Source organism: Chenopodium quinoa, unplaced genomic scaffold (assembly GCF_001683475.1).
Source record: "Chenopodium quinoa cultivar QQ74 unplaced genomic scaffold, ASM168347v1, whole genome shotgun sequence".
NCBI classification, from domain to species: domain Eukaryota; kingdom Viridiplantae; phylum Streptophyta; class Magnoliopsida; order Caryophyllales; family Amaranthaceae; genus Chenopodium; species Chenopodium quinoa.
This window is the reverse complement of record NW_018742309.1, coordinates 4233882-4252330: the sequence shown is the minus strand read 5'-3', so window position 1 is coordinate 4252330 and position 18449 is coordinate 4233882. Positions and strand designations below refer to the sequence as shown.

Genomic DNA, 18449 nt, shown 5'->3' with positions numbered 1-18449 from the left:
CGACTTGAAATGACTCGACCCGAATTGACTCGATAGGTAATCACATTTTATTTTTTTAAAAGAAATTTACTTTAGTTTCTAATTATTATTCTAGTATAAAAGTTACTCTTATTATTGAAATAAGAGGGCCCACAAAATTTGTAAGTGAATTTATTTTTAATGACTCGACCCAAACTTGAACAGACTCAATCCGTACTTGACCTGAAAATTAGTCTTGAAAATTGACTCGACCCGAACTGACACGACCCGAACTTGATTCGATCCGAACTTAATCCGAAGTGTCGACCCGAATTTAACTCGAAACATGAAATGACCCGACTCGACCCGAACCTGACCCGAATATTACCTGACTCAAAAGTGACCCGACCCGAAGTCGACCCGAATGACCTGTTTGCCAGTGTCACACTATATAGCCTATAGTTATGCATAAACTTGTCACGTTAGATAACATGTTAACGATAAAAGATATTTCCTTCGTTTTTTCAATTGACACCATTTGACTTTTACAATATTCACAAACTACACTTTGACTACCTTTTGTGACTTATAAATCGTCTCAATGTATATATTATTAATATCCACTTTTTATAATTTTACAATGTTGATAATTAGATATATTTATCTTTAAAATTGTACGTTGGCAAGCTTGATAAAAGAAAAGTGTCAACTAAAAAAGAACGAAGGAAGTATATTTTTTAGGATAATAGGTTAATTTAGAGTTTTATATTTGATAAACTTAGAGTAATCTTTTATTATACTTATTTAGTAACCCTAAAATAACAAAGCAATCCCTTACACTCCCCTATATTACTAACTAGGTAACTCTTATAACCATAAAAGAGTAACCTTTGCAACATCAATCGAGTAATAGTCACTACAACGTGTGGCTAGTCATATACTACCTTTGTTTCTTATTATTTGCAACAAGGGGTATTATTTGTGATATATAAATGATTCCTTTGTTATTGACAACATTATATGCATGCAGTTTCATTAATTTTTTTTTTCATGTAACGTTAAATGTTTCATATTTAAATAATTAATTTTATTTCTACTATAATACATTAATACATGCGCAATAACTTTAAATTATTTTTGTTTTCTAAGTCATTACAAAAGTGTATTTATTAACATGTAAAACGGGGCATTTTTGTAATTTTTTTTGCCTATTTCTAACTCGATATAGGAGCATAAAGGGTCAAAATGACCACTAAAACCTTAACCGAATAATTATTGGCACGTAAAACATAACGACACATAAAATGAGACATTTCTTGACATGCATACGAGACATTTTGGTTATTTTTTTTGCTAATTTCGAGATAAATTTGGACCATTAAGAGCTAAAATGAGCCCAAAACCTTAACCGGACAATTTTTAAGCAAATCGATACATTAGATGTACCCGTGAGAAGACAATAAGTTAGAAGTGTATCAATGAGAAAAATCAATATCAGAGGTATACCAATAATAGTTTCCCTAAAAATTAAAGGTTATTAAACGTTTACTTATTGGATTAGTCATAGCTGTTAATTAGATCAAAGTTACAGGTATACCGTTGATAATTATAATTAAAAAGGGTATACCATTGATAAAATTCTAAACCAATAGTATACCAATGATAATTTCCCAAATAAAAAATTTACTTGCCAACAGATCAACTTCACGTCTTACAAAGAGTACAATAGGTCAATAGTACATGCTTTGACAAATGGACAACAGTTTCAAGAAATAGGTCTTAATAATTACTCCGTCCGTTTCAATTTAATAAGTCCATTTTGACTGTGTACGGTCTTTAAGATGCACCTTTGACCATCAATATCTTTAATTATGTACTAACAAAAATCATAAAAATTTGATATTATAAAGTTACACATTGAAATGAATCTAACAATGTCTCACATGATTAATTTTTTTTAGGAAATTCTCTTTGGTAACACTCAACTTTCTCTTTTTCTCTTTGGTAAATTGCAAAAATTTCATTTCTCTTTGGTTATCTTATATAATTAATTTTTATTGCTTATAACATAAATGATTATTTTTTTATTAAAATTTTAACATGGTTAAAGTTGTTTGGTTAATTTGATTATTTTTTTAATAATAAAATACAATTTCTTTCAAAAATAATAATAAAATAAAATTATTTCTTAAAAAAATCCAAACCCCTCCCCACCTCACCTAGCCACTAGCTCCCTCTCCCGCTGCCGGCAGCCAGGCGCCCAACCCTCAGCCGGTGACGCCTAGCCTCCCCACCCCGGCCGACGACGCCCAGCCTCCCCCACCCCACCTTCTCTCTTTCCCTCCACCCTGACGTACCCCCATTTCCCTCCGCCGGACCTTAATCCCACCCCAAACCACCACGAAAACCGACTCCCTTCCCCGACGAACCCCCTCACCTGTGTGCCGACCACGGAAACCCTAAAACCCAACCAAAACCACCAGAAAACCAAACCCGTTTCCTGGTTTTGGTTTCAAAACCCTAAACAGGTTTGGGCGTTTTCTGGTATTTTTGGGTTGGGTTTAGGGTTTCCGGTCGGCGACAGGGGAGTCCGAGCGTCGCCGATCGGGGGTTGGGCACCTGGCCACTGGCAGAGGGAGGAGTTACTGGTGGCTAGGAGGGGTTTGGTTAATTTTTTTTTTATAAAATTTATTTTTATAATAATCTAACTATTGAAAAAAACCTAACTATAGTTAAGGATTTTTATAAAAATAACACTTATCAATGGTTATCAATAACAGAAGATTACCAAATAGAATTGAAATTTTTGCAATTTACCAAAGAGAAAAAAAGAAATTTGAGTGTTAAGAGAAATTCCCAATTATTATTATTATTATTTTATTTTTTTTAGTACATGTACTACTTCTGTTTTATATTATTTGCAACAATTTGACATAAAGTATGAGTAAAAAATGTCTAATCGTTGCAAATAATATGAAATAGAGGTAATATATTATTGTGAGTTTTTGGTCAAAGTTGTAAAAATTTGATTATAAAAAGTAAAAAATAAGAGTATCAAATTAAAACGAAGGGAGTAAACTATGTTCAATATTTAAAGACAAATTATTTAAAGGAGAATGGTGCAGATGTACAACAAAAGAGGCCAATGAGTACGCCCATTGATGGGTAGCCTTACTAAGTTATATTCGTTTCCTTGTAAAAAAATAAATATAAAAAAACCGAGGCCGATGTGTACTCATATGAATTTGCATGTAAACAAATCAACAATCACCACCATATCAAAAGCCTTAATCTTAGCACTGTCAAATTTCAAACCGAAACCGTTTAACTGCCTGAAACCAATCGACCCAAATGAAAACTGAACCGATTAAAAACCGAGTTTTTGAAACCAAAAACCGACCCGAACCGTATTTTAGTAAACCCGAAACCAAACCGATTCGAATAATGTTAAACCGTATAAGAACCGAACTCGTTAATGAACCGTCCCAGTTCTAAACCGAACTGAAATGAAATCAAACCGAAAAAGAACCGAACTGTTATTAACCCAAAACCGTTTCCAACCCGAAACTGCTTGACCAGAGGAAAAAACCGTTTACACCAAACCGTTAACAAACCGCAACCCGTTTGCATCAAATCGTATACAAACCGAACCATTTATGAACCGAACCGCTTATAAATCGAACCGTTTATAAACTGCTTACTATAAAAGGAAGATTAAAATCATGTTAAAAGGAATTTGAAATGAAAACTAATTATGCATACATGTGTACTACATAATACATTATTTTCCCTGACTTTTTTTTTATGTAATTATGGATTAAGCAAAAATAATTTTCGTCTTCTCTTTAAATAATTTTTGGATTTGGCGCCATTAATTTTACGTTTTGGGTTTCTCTTGAACTCAGCCGGGAATTGAATTCATTCAAATTTTTTGGCGTCAAAGGCCTTAATCTGTGTACATGAGACTAATGCATTCTCATTGGTTAAATGTTTATCTTGCTTTATTTTGATTGGCTGGTAAATATTAGTTTGGTGACAGTGATATTCTAGTTGAAAAGTTTATATTTTTGCTTATTTTTCCATTTAAGAAAATAGTAAAGTACTTCCAATCATTGTTTGTACTAAAAACTCTCAATCCCTTACTTCCCGTGAAATTTGAGAAACTGACACATCGTTAAAAGACAGTTAATAAGTTCACCATTTTTAATAAATAGGTAGTAATACAGGTAACAAGTTTGCAAAACCAGACCCGAAAATAACCCGACCTGACGTGATCCAGTTAAAAGGCTAATTTAATTAAACCCGAACATATCCGACCCAAATAGACTCGATTCGTTATTGGTCAACCTAAACGAATTGACACCTCTGCTCGTATCTTCTCACCAGCTGTGCTCTTCTTCTCAACTTTTTGTGTCTTTTTTTTTATGAAATCAAAACCGTTTAACTGTCCGAAACCAACCGACCCAAATGAGAACCGAATTGATTAAAAATCGAAAATTAACTCGAACAGTATTTTAGTAAACCTAAAACTGAACCGATCCGAATAATGTTAAACCAACCGTATAACTGAACCCGTTAACAAACCAAATCGTTCTAAACCAAATTGAAATAAAACCGAACCGAAAAAGAACCAAACCATTTCTAACCCAAAACAGTTTGAACCGAGATAAAAACTGTGTACCTCGAACCATTAGTAAACTGCAACCCCTCTGCAACGAACCGTTTACTACCTGAATTGTTTACAACCCGAACCGAATTTAAACCGCTCAAGAATAAATCGAAACCGAAACAAATCGATAATAATTTGAACCAAACCGAAGCCGACCTGTAAGGCACTTGAACCGATTTCAAACCGAACCGAAACCGAACTGTCAAACCGTTTTGACAGTACTACTTAATCCCATTGGCATTGGGAGACAAGGATACACTTGAAAAGGAGCCCAAGACATGAGATTAAAGAAGGCTCAAGATGGATATTAATTAAGACAATTAAATAATATTTAAGAGCTTGATCTTGGATTCAGTATTCTCTCTGCAAGTAGTAGATCATCAGGGGTTGTTATCTGTATAGAAAAGCAAAAAAAGGGATGTATTAGCTGAATTTTCATGATACACTACTACTATAAGTCCATCAATCGTTATTTACTAACTTTGTTATTATGTTCTACTCACTTACTATAAATATTAGGGGTGAGCAAAAAATCAGAATACCCTGAATCGGAATCGGAACCAGAACCTGTTAGGAATCGCAGGTTCCGAAACCGGAACCTGTATAAGAGGTTCTGGTTCCGGGTGGCAAAATGGAGAACCTGTTGCCATAGGTTCCGGTTCAGGTTCTTAATATTTTGGAACTGGAACCTGTAGGGTACCCTGTAACCCGATAAAAGTATCACTTAATTTCAAATTATACACCAATTCTAACTTATTTTTTAAATAATAAATATCAAAATTACAATTATAAATATATGTATTAAATTTATTAGACAACTACTATTAGTTTGTTTTATTTGCGAGTTGTAAACATTATAAATTAGTGATCAACCAGTTTTTTGTTAAAAAAAATCTGCAAAAAGTTAGTAAGTATATTACAAGACAGGGTACCCTGAATCAGAACGGGAACTTGTAGGTTCCGGTTCCGGTTCCCGATTTCCAGGAACCTGTTCAACAAGTTCCGGTTCTAGGAATTTTGAGAGGGTATCCTATTATGCTCACCCCTAATAAATATACAATTTAAGAAATTGTTGAGAATATTTGTGAGTGTAAGATAAAGTAAGAAAGAGAATATAAAAAAGTGGGTTTGTATAAGAAAAAGGTGAATAAAGTAAGAGAAAGAGAGTATGAATAGCTGTAATTATTATGGGGTTGAAGGGTAAGATGGTAAAAAAGTGTAATAAAGCAAAGTGAGTAAAACATAAAAGAACGGCCTAAAATGAAAAGTGCGTTGAACAAAAAAGAATGGAGGGAGTATTAATGTATATAGGTCGAGAAGCACATTTGCTTCTATCATTTATAAATGTGAGAAAAGAAACAATAATTGATACCTTGATGTTGGTATAAGAACCTTCCGTGATGAACACTGGATGACCAAGATGTTCCACAATCGATACGTCATCAGTAACCTCAAGTCCTTTTCTGAACAATGTAACACCAGCTTTTATCAAATTCTGTCTAATGCAAGGCTAAGGAAACAATGAATCAATCCATCACCATGATAACAGAAGTTTAAAAATAAAAGAAGTTGCTTGACTATAAATCATTATCTTTGATAAGACATGATTTTGTCAAACAGGAAGCGAGTTGCTGGCTTACTGCCATATGAAAGTCGATCAATTCTTCAAACAAGGTCTAGTGTAGAACTAATAAATCAGAACATTTTTGAGCAAAATGTTTTGATCATTGGAGGATCATGAATCGATTTAGAATAGATCGCATTCTCAATTCTCACTGAAGTTGTCATAGGAAATATCATTACTAGCCTCAAACTAATGAGTAACTAAAGCTGAGTAACTAACACTGGATGACCAAGATGTTCCACAATAGATACGTCATCAGCATTCTCACTAAAGACGTCATAGGCATTAGGCAATATCATTAATAGCCAATTAATTGGAGCTGTCATTTTCTGGTGCATCTTGAACTTCTTTACTTTTTCTCTAATAAGATGCGAAAAAATTCAAGTTAATAAGGCTGATATACAAACTTAGCATATCAGCGATTTTCCCTGTTTTTGAAGGCTGATATACAAAGTTTGTATATCAGTCTTATTAACCGGGTCTCCCTCTAACAAATGCCTACAAATTCATTCGGTTATTTTTTTTTCTTTTTCTGCTCGACTTATTTCATACAAAAGTTGAGATAAGTTAAATCATGTCTAGTAAGTCAATACGTTCATACAAAATAAATAAGTTTTAAAAGTACCAAAAAGTTTAATCGACATTCACAATAAATTCCAACAAGCGACAAGAAGTTTAGACATTAATTTTGTATTTAATTTTGTTAGGCCACCAATGGTTGTGATTCTGTGTGAAATTTTCCAAAAAGTTCTCAAGCTCAAACTTAGTTATGCTGTGAACAATTTCTAGTGTCATTGAAGTGTAGGAATTTCATATGATAAAAGACATAAGTCCATAGGAGTAAAACAAAGTACCTATTCAAAAGATCAAAGCCTTCCTTTAGTAATGCAGGCTTGATAACCTGAGGTGGAGATGCAGGATGCATATATAAGCGAGAGGAAGACAAGCATAGATGCAAAATTTCTTTAGCTACCAGTTATATGTTCAATTTAATCTATGGTATTGGTACCTGAGGAGTTTGCATTTCCCAAAGAGTTTTCTACCAGTTATATGTTCAATTTAATCTATGGTATTGGTACCTGAGGAGTTTGCATTTCCCAAAGAGTTTTCCTATCCAGAGTTTTCACAACAAAGCTCTTGTTACTTGCCTGCAGGACATCAGAGGAAATTGATCATCACAATTCACCAACCAGTTAGAGTGTGTTAAATCTGCTGTTACTGATGGCTGAACTGAAGGATTATTAGGCAAGTGACCTGTAATACTCTAATCATCAAAGGGTCTTCTAAATCAAGACTGTCTGCTATTTACATCGATATGGAAAGTCACTGGATGTCAATAAAGAATGCAAACAGAACAACAAAGAATAGTTCTAGGCATAAGAATTGTCCAGGGTTATTAGTTCTGATGAGAAATAATTTGAAACAACATTCTTGCTTAAATACAGTGGATTCTATCAAGGACGTGCATGAAACGAAAAGGCTAGTCACATAATCACTTGATAATCTGCAAAAAAACAATTTTAGAGCATGATCAAATTTTGACAATCCTGAGTTCATTGAAATTTCACTTGTACTGTAATAGATTGATCTAGGTGTAGAGAGAATATAAGGAATGCATATAAAAATTTGTTACGAGGTAGCTTGGGAATAAATTTCCAGGTAGTCGGAGTAGAGAGGGAAGTAAAGGTAGCAGATTATCTATATATAGAGGAGATCAGTAAGAAATTTTCTTTGCTATAGCTTGTAGTTGGGAATGTCCAGTCCAGCCACTCGGAGGTATGGGACTTTGGAATTGCATGCTAAATTTAAGTATTGAATTACATTAGCATTATAATCAATTATCATTTTTTTCAATTAACTTTCATCTTCAAAAATTCAATCTATCATTTGAAGTCATGATCATTACAAATATTAATCAAGTTTACCTCCTTGATTGTAGCTTTGACAGGCACACCAAGTACAGCTGCTCCATGCAGCCAGCCATCTTTAAGAACCTACATATAGAAATTTTAACAATTAAAGGTATCTCAGCAGAAATCTAACCTGCTGCAACCATCAAATAAGAACATTAAAATGAAAAAAAGAGAGGCAAGTATGTTCATTTGGTTGAACTGAAGGAAAAACCCAATAGGGAGATTGCTTACAAAATCAAAATCTCCTCAATGACTTACTACTGCAAAGTGCAAACAACATTAGCCTCCAATCAGAAACCAAGGATCCCATGCTTTTCAAGATCAAACTTTCACAATTAATTTATCTCCAAATGTAGATAAACATTTAAAAGTTAATAGGGCAGCTAAGCGCACCATAGCTAGCCATGTTTGGAAAGTTTTTTCGATTTGACCTTATGTCACAAACTTAGTTGTTGGCAGCATTAGTGAGAGAATATATAAACAAATATTTTTAGGGGTATAAATGTCCACACACTATTCAGCAGAGTTAAAAAAAATTGCAATTAACATTAATGAGGGAGAATAAGTAAATAAATATTTTAGAGGATAAAATTGTCAATAACACTATTCATAAGAGTTATCTCAAACTTTTTAAAAGGCAGGGATAAATTTTCTGCTACATACAATTCTAGCATTATATACTGGATGTTTTTTTACTAATTAATTTAGTTAACTAGTTCATCAACATTTTTAGTTAGTTTCACATCTCCATATATGGCATTATAAACATGCATGTTATTTTTTAAACACAAGGGTCATTTTAGGTATCATAGGTGGACATTAAACTCCTACGAGTTCCTTAGAATATATATATATAATCAAAAAGTGGCCTGATTGGGCAATGATGACAAGTACGTAGGCAACTAATGGAGACCAACCTTTCAAATATTAATCAAGTTTATTTTTCAGAAAGCTAGTTATATATAGCCTGATAACAGAAAACTACCTTCTCTACATCTTGAGAATACACCAAAGGCCTAGCAGAATCATGGATGCATACAAGTTCAGCATCAGAATCAATGGCCTGCACTGAAGGATTAGTATTAGTCTACCCAAGATTCATCAACAGCTCCATTTACAAGAAATAATAATCTTTACCAAACTATAAAGCATAAACTAAGTTATTCAGTATAAATCCCAAACTAGTACTCAGTATGCTGAGTTGCATCAAATCACATTTTTTTTGTCCCCTACATATTTCTCATACTTTTACCTACAACGAGTGAGGGGGAGGACATGCTTTAATGCTACACAAAGTACTCTAACCATGAAATATTTTAAGGGTTATCGTAAGATGCAACTATTGGCTCTCCCCATTGTTGTGGCCCTTATATATAGGATCAAATGAGAAGAATGATAATCACACACTCATCAATTTTGAACTTCAATTACAAGTTAACTTTAGGTTAATTTTCTTTTACTGCAGGCTATGTTACTTCGATTCTTCATTTAGTCTTCCATAGTTCTGTCAGACACTAGATGTGAGAAATGTAAAAGGAGAAGAGAAATATAAGGAGAAAACAAAAGGTATTTTCTATTGTTAAGGAGAGGGCTAATTATAGGAAACTAAATTACTGGTTATTATAGAAACAATGAGAACCATTGTTTCATTAGCTTTTAAGGGATTATAATTATCTAGAAGCTTAGTGTTGTAATCTAGTTCAATACAATTCACATCATAAGAGTTTAATATAGAAAGTCTTTTCTTACGTTATATATATTATTTCCTTCATAGTGGTAGTTTGTTTATCCCCAAAATTTATTTATTTGTGAGATATCAATTTCATATTATTTAATAGATGCCACATTTCTGCTGGAGAGAACTAAAAATCGCTATCAAAGACAATGTCAAAATCTTAAGTGGTAAAATTTTTGATTTTTAAAATAACTATAATAGCATCTATTAGGGAAATACGAAATTGAAAAATTCAATCGGAAAAATAATTTTTCCTATTGGACGATGTTAATGAATAATTTGCTTATATCACAAAAGTTGCACAAGGCATGAACGGGAAAAAACCGAGGACATGAAGGATGAGGATTGGGAAGAGTTAGATCTTGAAGCACGAGCGGCCATAACCTTGTGCCTTGAGAGGGATGTTGCATTCTTGGTAAATGAAGAAGCAACGACAGCTGGCATGTGGTCAAAGTTAGAGAAAAATTTCATAATGAAAATTCTAACAAACAAGATGTACTTAAAATCCAAATTGTATACAATTTGGATTTTAAGTACATCCTATTTGTTAGAGCTTTCATCATAAAATTTGTCTCTAACTTTGACCACACGCCAGCGCCGTTGCTTCTTCATCAACCAAAAATGCAACATCCCTCTCAAGGTGCTATGGCTGCACGTGCTTTAAGATATAACAATTCCCAATCCTCATCCTTCATATGCTCATGTTTTTGTTCCCGTCAATGTCTTGTGCAGCTTTTTAAGATACAAGCAAATTTTTCATTTGCATCCCCCAATAGGAAAAATCATTTTTCCCATTTAATTGTTTGATTTTACCGTTCCACTAGTAGATGCCATTATAGTTATTTTCCAAATCAAAAAATTTGACCGCTTAAGATTTTGACGTTGGCTTTGATATCAATAGTTACAGCTCTCGCAGTGGAAATGTGGCTTCTGTTAGATAGTATAAAACCGATATCTCACAAATAAACAATGTGCTGGGGATAAACAAACAACCACTGTGAAGGAAATAGTAATTGTAAGAAATTAAACAATCTTGAATTGTATTCTAACCTTTTCTGATGTGAATGATGATTAATAACTACATTACAACCTAAACAATTTATAACATCTTATTTGCTCTACATAAAGAATGACTTAATTTCTTTTACTAAACAAAACACTGGAACATATTTTTCTTTCTACTATTTTGCAATCATTTCCTCTTTTCTCTCCTACAACTTCTCTTCTCTTTTCACATTAACTAATATTGCTTAAATTAGAGTATAATTAGTTTGTTTATTATAACCATATTTTCCACGAGGATAATTATTGTCACTCAGCTTCAGACAATGCAATGAAATATGTAGTAAATGGATGATTGTTTCAAGAGCATCACACCGTATATGCCCAAACAGGAAGTGGTTTACCACTTACCAAGATGGAGGCATTGTTTCGATGAGAAACGATCATGCTTGCAAAACGATCGGGTCGGGTACTATCCAAGTCAAGATGCATGATGGTTTCAAAAATAAAAAAAATAAAAAAAAAAGTCAAGAGGATGGAACAATAAGATGTGCGACATATCCCACATTTGCGAAAGAACCTTATTTCTCTTGGTTTATTAGAGAAGAATGGATGCAAAATAGTCTTGGAGAATTAAGATTTAAAAGTTGTTCATTGTTTCTTGGTAGTGATGAAGGGGATTCATCATGGTGATCTTTAACCTCTTTTGGGGATAACTGTTACATTTGATTTAGCTATTGGAATCGATGGAAGTAAAGAACAAATAGAATGCACGAGGATATAGCACATGTGCCTTTGGCATATGTCGGAAAAGGGTCTTCCTTAGTGACCAAGGTTTGTTAAAGAACATGAAGAAGCCACAAATGGAATTTTGTGAGCATTGTGTGTATAGAAAAGCACCCAAGGTGAAGTTCTCTACAAGCAAGCATAAAAGCAGAGGGTTTTTAAACTATGTGCATACGGATGTTTGAGTTTGGCTAAATTTGCTTCCAAGGGTGGTTCTACGTACTTTGTTACACTTGTTGATGATTATTCTAGATATGCTTGGATTATTTTCTTAAGCATAAGAATAAGGTATTCGACATTTCCATGCGATGGAGAGCAATAGTGAAAACAAAAGGTCGAAAGTTAAATATTGTACGGTCTGATAATGGTACCGAATACATAAAGGGAGCTTACAAGGCATGGTTTGAAAATGCGGTTTCGGTCGCTATTGCAGAAACGGTCGCGGTAATTCGGTAACGGAATTGATGCGTTGATCGCGGATTGCATCGCGGTCATCGCACAAGAATTTTATTTTATTCTATGTTTTTTCTATTGATTTTCTCATAATTTATTAGAAAATTTATATTCTTATATGAGTACAAAATACGGATCGGAGTAGCCTTTTATAACCCTTTTAATTAAAAAATGGAGACTCTTTTTATTTACCAAGTATTAAAGTACGTATATTCTAAAATTAAAATTCTAATTGTGTGCAAGAAGACTACTAGATTTAGTTATTAATTGAAAAAAGGGTCACGTGGGAAAGAAAAAGAAGACAAAATTAAAGAGATGGGGTGGGGTGAGGTGATGGGTTTAGTCAAAATATAAGGATTTATAAAAAATCTTCCAGCTGTCCAAACTCTTTTATTCAGAAAAAACAGTCTGACATAGAAAAAGTGGTCGATTTTCATGGAGGAGCTGGAAATCCTTGTCGGAAAAGCGGGAGAGAACTTAAAGTTTGGGTTTTTTGTTCGAAACTGTGTGAGTAACGTTAGATGCGGCCGATTTTCTCTTCAAAACGGTCGTACCGGCCGTTTCATTGAAATCCGTTACATCTCAGCTATTTCGCGACGTAACGACTGAGTTTTCATACCCTGTTTCAAGGAGTTTTGTGAAGAGGAAGGTATTGTGAGACACTGGACAGTTAGAGACACACCACAACAGAATGAAGTCACAGAAAAACTGAATTGTACAATACTTGAGAAGGCAACGTGTATGCGCTCTAATTCTAGGTTAGGCAAAACATGGTGGGGAGTTTGATTGCTACAACTTGTTAATTAGTAAATCGATCCCCACATTTTTATTTAGATGATGACAGGCCTTATAAGGTGTGGTCAAGGGAACATGCAGACTACAGGATACTTTGGGTGCACAACTTACTGTCATGTTAAGGACAACAAACTTTTTGAGGTATCCAAACGGGGTATCCAAAAAGGGTTCAAGGCTATCGTCTTTGGAGTGTAGAGAATTCTAAATTTGTTATCAGCAAGGATGTGACCTTTTATGAAAAACTATGGTAGCTTTATCTAAAGTTATGGTGCCTAATGATGGTGATGTTGGAATGACTTCAAATACTAAGTGGTGGAGATAGAATCTAGAGACCAACAAGATTCTAGTCATATTCAAGTGGAGCATCCTGATGTTACTCAAGATAAGGAGGAGGATGATCTTGATCATGAAGAGATTTGGCAAGAAAATGCACATTTATTACAACAACACCAAGATTCTTTGGCATACACTAGGCCGAATTATAAATCAATTCAGGACCTAGCACGTAAACTTAGTAGAATATGCACTCTCTATGGAGGATCATGAGTCAGTTACCTTCAAACAAGCTATCAAAGACAAGGATATCGAGAGTTAGTTGGTTGCTATGGAGGAAGAGACGCAATCTCTTCACAAAAACATTAACCTAGATTTTCAAAAAGGCGAAACGAAATTATAGAAGAAATTGAGAATTGAAAATAAAAAACAAATAACAAATCTTAAAACATAGAAAATAAAAAATAAATAAAAAAAAAGATCTTTTTCAAAAGCTAGTTAAGATTCTAATGAACAATTCATTTGAATCATAGAAAAAAGATCAAAAAAAAAAAATCAGAAACAACTTTGTAAAAAAAATAAAACCAAAATTAAAATTAAAGAGTGTTTTAAAATAATAACGGAAACATAAAAAATAAAAAAAATTAAAAACTACAAGTCTAACTTTGAACATGTTGAAAAAAAACACAAAAATTGTACAGATTTTTTTAAAAAGATCCATTCAAAATTCTAAACAACAATTTGCTTTGAAAAATAACTAAACACAAAAATATCATACAAAAAAAAAAAAAAAAAAAAAAAAAGCATTTGTAAACAAATTGAAAAACAAAATATGAATATAAATAAAAACCACGATGTTAGTGTACAGGAAATATGAGTAACAAAATTAAAAAATTTGTACATTGAAAATAAATTAAAAAAAAATCTTTAGACACTGAAAGGGAAAAAAAATTATATAAACCTTTTGTTTTACAAAAAAATTATGCAAACCTTTTGTTTCAAAACACAAATTATACAAATTTATACAATTCAGAAGAATATATTAAGGAGAATTCGTTTAAACAATAATTAAACATAAAATCATCAAATTTAAAAATAAAAAACTAATTATGGAACAGATTTGAAAAAAGAAAGTTTAAAATAAACTGTAAACAAAGTTGAGAAAATTTACTTATCAATGCTTCTTTGAATGCAAGACCACCATTTCATCTTGTATTTGATGTACATATTGACATCAATTATTTATTTTACTTGAAATAAAACAATAAAAATTATAGATTGAGGGTAAAAAAGAGGAACAATAGAGAGAAGGAAGAAACAAAGAGGAGAAGGGTGAGGGTAAAAATAAACTAATTTTCAACTTTCTTATATTAAAAGTTACGAAAACCAAGAGGCACAAGTGATTTTTTTTTTTTTTTTGAGAATTGAAATTTAAAGCGTTTAAGATAGAAGAGAAGATTTATTTTAGTTTATTTTTGTTGGATGGGGTTAAAATATAAAAAGAAAAATAACTATACTTCGAAAAGGCATGATTAATTAATATATATATATATATGAGAATTGGAATAGAAGAAATGTTTGATTGAATTTTTGTCAAATAAAAAAATTAAAAAAAATTATTTTTAAAACAGGAATTACAGGAAGAGGACATGCCCTCTTCCAACTTCCTATTTTAAAATATTAGTATTGATGTGAACCATTGTTTCATTAGCTTTTAAGGGATTTTAAATATCTAGATGCCTAAGTGTTGTAATTCAGTTCAATATAATTCACAGCATAAGAGTTTAATCAAAGAAAGTTTTTCTTACGTTATATATATTATCTCCTTCATAGTGGTTAATTTGTTTATCCCCAAAATGAGTATTTATTTGTGAGATATCAATTTCATATTATTTAGTAGATGTCACATTTCCGCTACGAGAGCTCTCACAATTCAACAAATGTGTGAAATCCTTATCCGACACTTCAATGCCCACTTAAACACTTCAATCATCTTTAGCCACATAATCGTAGAAGAAACGAAAAAGTAGAAGTAAAAAGAGCATGTGAAAATGTGCTACACAGCGTAGAAATGACAATAGATTAATATTTATTATTTTGCACCTGAAGTCCACTGTAAACAGAGTCTTGTCTTTCCTTCCCAGGTTCAGTAAATCTGAGATCTACATGTATCTTGTCCTTGGTGTCTGAAAGAAAGAAAAACTTTTCTTACCTATCCTACTATAACAACAAAATGCAGGGAAAAGATAGGTTGGGAATATGCAATTGGACCTTCAAAAATGTCTTTGTAAGATGGATCACAAACTACAACAATTTCTTTCACTTCAACCATCTGTGAAAAAGTATACAAGCTGAAAAAATGCAAGTACATTAGTTAACTACACACAGATGCACAAGCATACAATTATTGCTAGTAAATGAGGCAAAAAAAAAAAGAAAGTTGGATCACATATTCTACATTGATATTTTTATTTTTGAATTCCTTCACACATTCTACATTGACAAATTAGGGAGTTTCAAAGAGCGCTTCTGCCGCAAGAATTTATCATTTATGTTAGCAAAATGTTTAGAAAATAGAAGACACAAAGTAAAATAACAGTTTATATTCATGCTATCTGAATAATAATTAAAAAAAATAAATAAATAAACTATAGAAAGGGGAAATATATTCCAGGACCCTCAAAATCACATACCCTTGCAAAGAATAAGATGTCTGAATGTCACATTCCACTTCAATTATCCTTCATTCAGAACCTCCCCCCCCCCCCTCCCTTCCCCCCAACACACACACTTTCCAGCAGTTATATCCAACTTAGCCCTGCTGATAAGATTGTACCATGATGACCAAAACCTCCCTATGACAACCTTAATCTTCTTTTTATAGGTTTCTTCCTACATTTTTATGTCCAACACTCCAACCAGCAAACTTGTTACAAACATCACAAATTATATAGGTACATCGTTGCCATAGTAATGTTGGAGTATAATACCATACTGATTAAATGTAGAACAAAATTTGACAGCCATAAACCAGCTAAGTTTACAAAAAAGTGACAGCTATAGGACAACCTAAGCAAATGTTAGGTCCTGAAAAAGCAATAGAGGACAGCTCTAGCAGTCGTTGCATAACCCACACAAGCACAACACTACAGTACAGGAACCAGGAAAATCCTCATTCTGAAAGTGAACTATCAAACTTAAGGTCACATTTATTAGCATTCAACCAAAATCTCCAAGAGATTGACCAAACCATATTAAGAGGTAAAATGATGAGTAGATAACATATAAACACCCAGATGTAGTAGACATTTAACGTTATCCTTTATTGTTTGACAGTAAATGTTCCAGTATATCTCATCATTCTCATGATATACCAATAAAAACCCAATGGGTAATAGGCACGAGATCTTGTCCATTGTGTTTTAATATACCTATACAATGCAATAGGCTGGCCCAGGAGCGGGAGGTACTGCTTTGGCATGTCTGCCTGTTGAAAAGGAAAAAAAAAACATTAGAAGTGTAAGAATGAGAGCAGAAAACGGCACACAGTAAAGAACAAAGAAATACAAATTTTAACACAGATGTATACAAGATAAGCAGTTAAAACAGAGAATTAGTAGGTTTCACAAAAAAAAAAAAAAAAAAACAGAGAAATAGTAAAAAAATTATCTACCCAAATAAGCACACAGCGCATAATGAAAATTTGAATTGAGGAACGAGTAAAGGCATCTAATTCATCATCATCCTACTCAAATAGCTAACCCATTCACCAGTAAAAGCCTTGTCCTGGCAATGTCTAAGGTAATCATTTGTACATTCCCCAGCTTCCTATCAAAGTTTTATGACTTTTGTCAATAATTCACGAGTCAACAGACAAACCACTTGTTAAAGATACACATTTGCTCCTAATTAGCTGTAACAAACTAACAACCCCTAAATTGAGTTGTAGTTCATCATGTATATAGGCATTGACTAATTGAATTTTTTTAGGATAACTCATTAATCGTGGATTTAAAATGTTTGCAAAGGTTCCAACGACTCTAATGTTGGTCAAACAGATATAGTAAAAAATATAACAATAATTACAATTATTTATTTAAAATTAACAAATAAATATATATTAATAATAGAAAATGTAGGAGAAATGCATACACCCATTCTCTTGCCTTTGCCACCAGCAAGAAGGATGACAGAAACGCTTCTCTCCTTCACAATTGCATTTTTCTGCAAATAATTTCAACACCCATGAAAATCAAATTTGAAATAATTTAGATATTAAAAAAGAATAAAAATAAAAAAATACCCAGAACGAGAAATTGAGGTAATTAAAAATAAAAAATCCGAAACCTGAGTAATTGGGCCAGAATTTGCAGAACAATGGATTCTTGAAGTAAACCATTTTGGGTTTCTGTTTTTTAGGACTTGAATATTCTGGAATTGAAAAGGGGAATAAGTGGAAGATGAAGAAGGGAAATTATTCAGAGAAATGGCGGGCATTCTGGGATTGGAGGAACACCCAAAAATAGCAAAAGATAGACTCAGTTGCTTCACTCCAACTAACGCCATTTTTTTTCTTTGCTGTATCAAATGAGACTATGAGTGGTCATTTCATAAGTTTATAAGTTTGAAATTTCGTATGCAAATCAGGGGTATTAGGGTCATTTCATCTATTCAGTTGGGGTAACTTTTTTTTTTTTTTTTTTTATACAATTCCTCCCTTCTCTATCACAGCCAACACAACTTCTTCCTCCACACAAGCATAACTGCACACCAACGCCGCCAACGCCTATAGCAGTTAGAGATGTGGTTGTGAAGGAGATGCTTCCTCTAAGAGATTAGTATGATCCTACTTTACACTATTTGCTATTAAGGTGTCTTTTTGCTATTGTCACCAGACATGTTCACGGGTTGGATATCCGAATATCCAAACCGAAATCACATTTTGGATTGAATATCCGTACCGAAATCACATTTCGATTTGGATATCCGAATACTGATCCAAAAATTTCAGATATTTGATATCCGATATCCGAAATTATTCGGATCGGATGCTTCGAATATCCATCATTCAATATTAATCAAAATTGATTGTGATTATTTTCTAAATTCCACTAATTTTATCGTATTTTTATCACGAAAAAGTTGTACAACATATTTTAACAGAATAGTAGTAGAGTATGAGTTGTTCGATGTGCGCTTACGTGAGCATGTTGTGAATATGTTTGGCAATCATCGGAAGTT

At 32.9% G+C, this 18449-nt stretch overlaps 1 protein-coding gene across 1 annotated transcript; it reads right to left on the bottom strand.

The window, feature by feature from the left end:
• Positions 1–4373: 4373 nt before the first annotated feature.
• On the bottom strand, positions 4374–18125 carry LOC110688346 (2-C-methyl-D-erythritol 4-phosphate cytidylyltransferase, chloroplastic-like). Its single transcript, XM_021865091.1, has 11 exons — positions 17556–18125; positions 17361–17432; positions 16640–16695; positions 15480–15559; positions 15312–15394; positions 9150–9227; positions 8177–8245; positions 7331–7399; positions 7106–7152; positions 6000–6090; positions 4374–5021 (listed from the first exon to the last, which is right to left on the bottom strand). The coding sequence occupies exons 1-11, from the start codon at positions 17772–17774 to the stop codon at positions 4959–4961; spliced, it is 927 nt and encodes a 308-aa protein (XP_021720783.1). The 5' UTR covers positions 17775–18125; the 3' UTR covers positions 4374–4958.
• Positions 18126–18449: the final 324 nt, after the last annotated feature.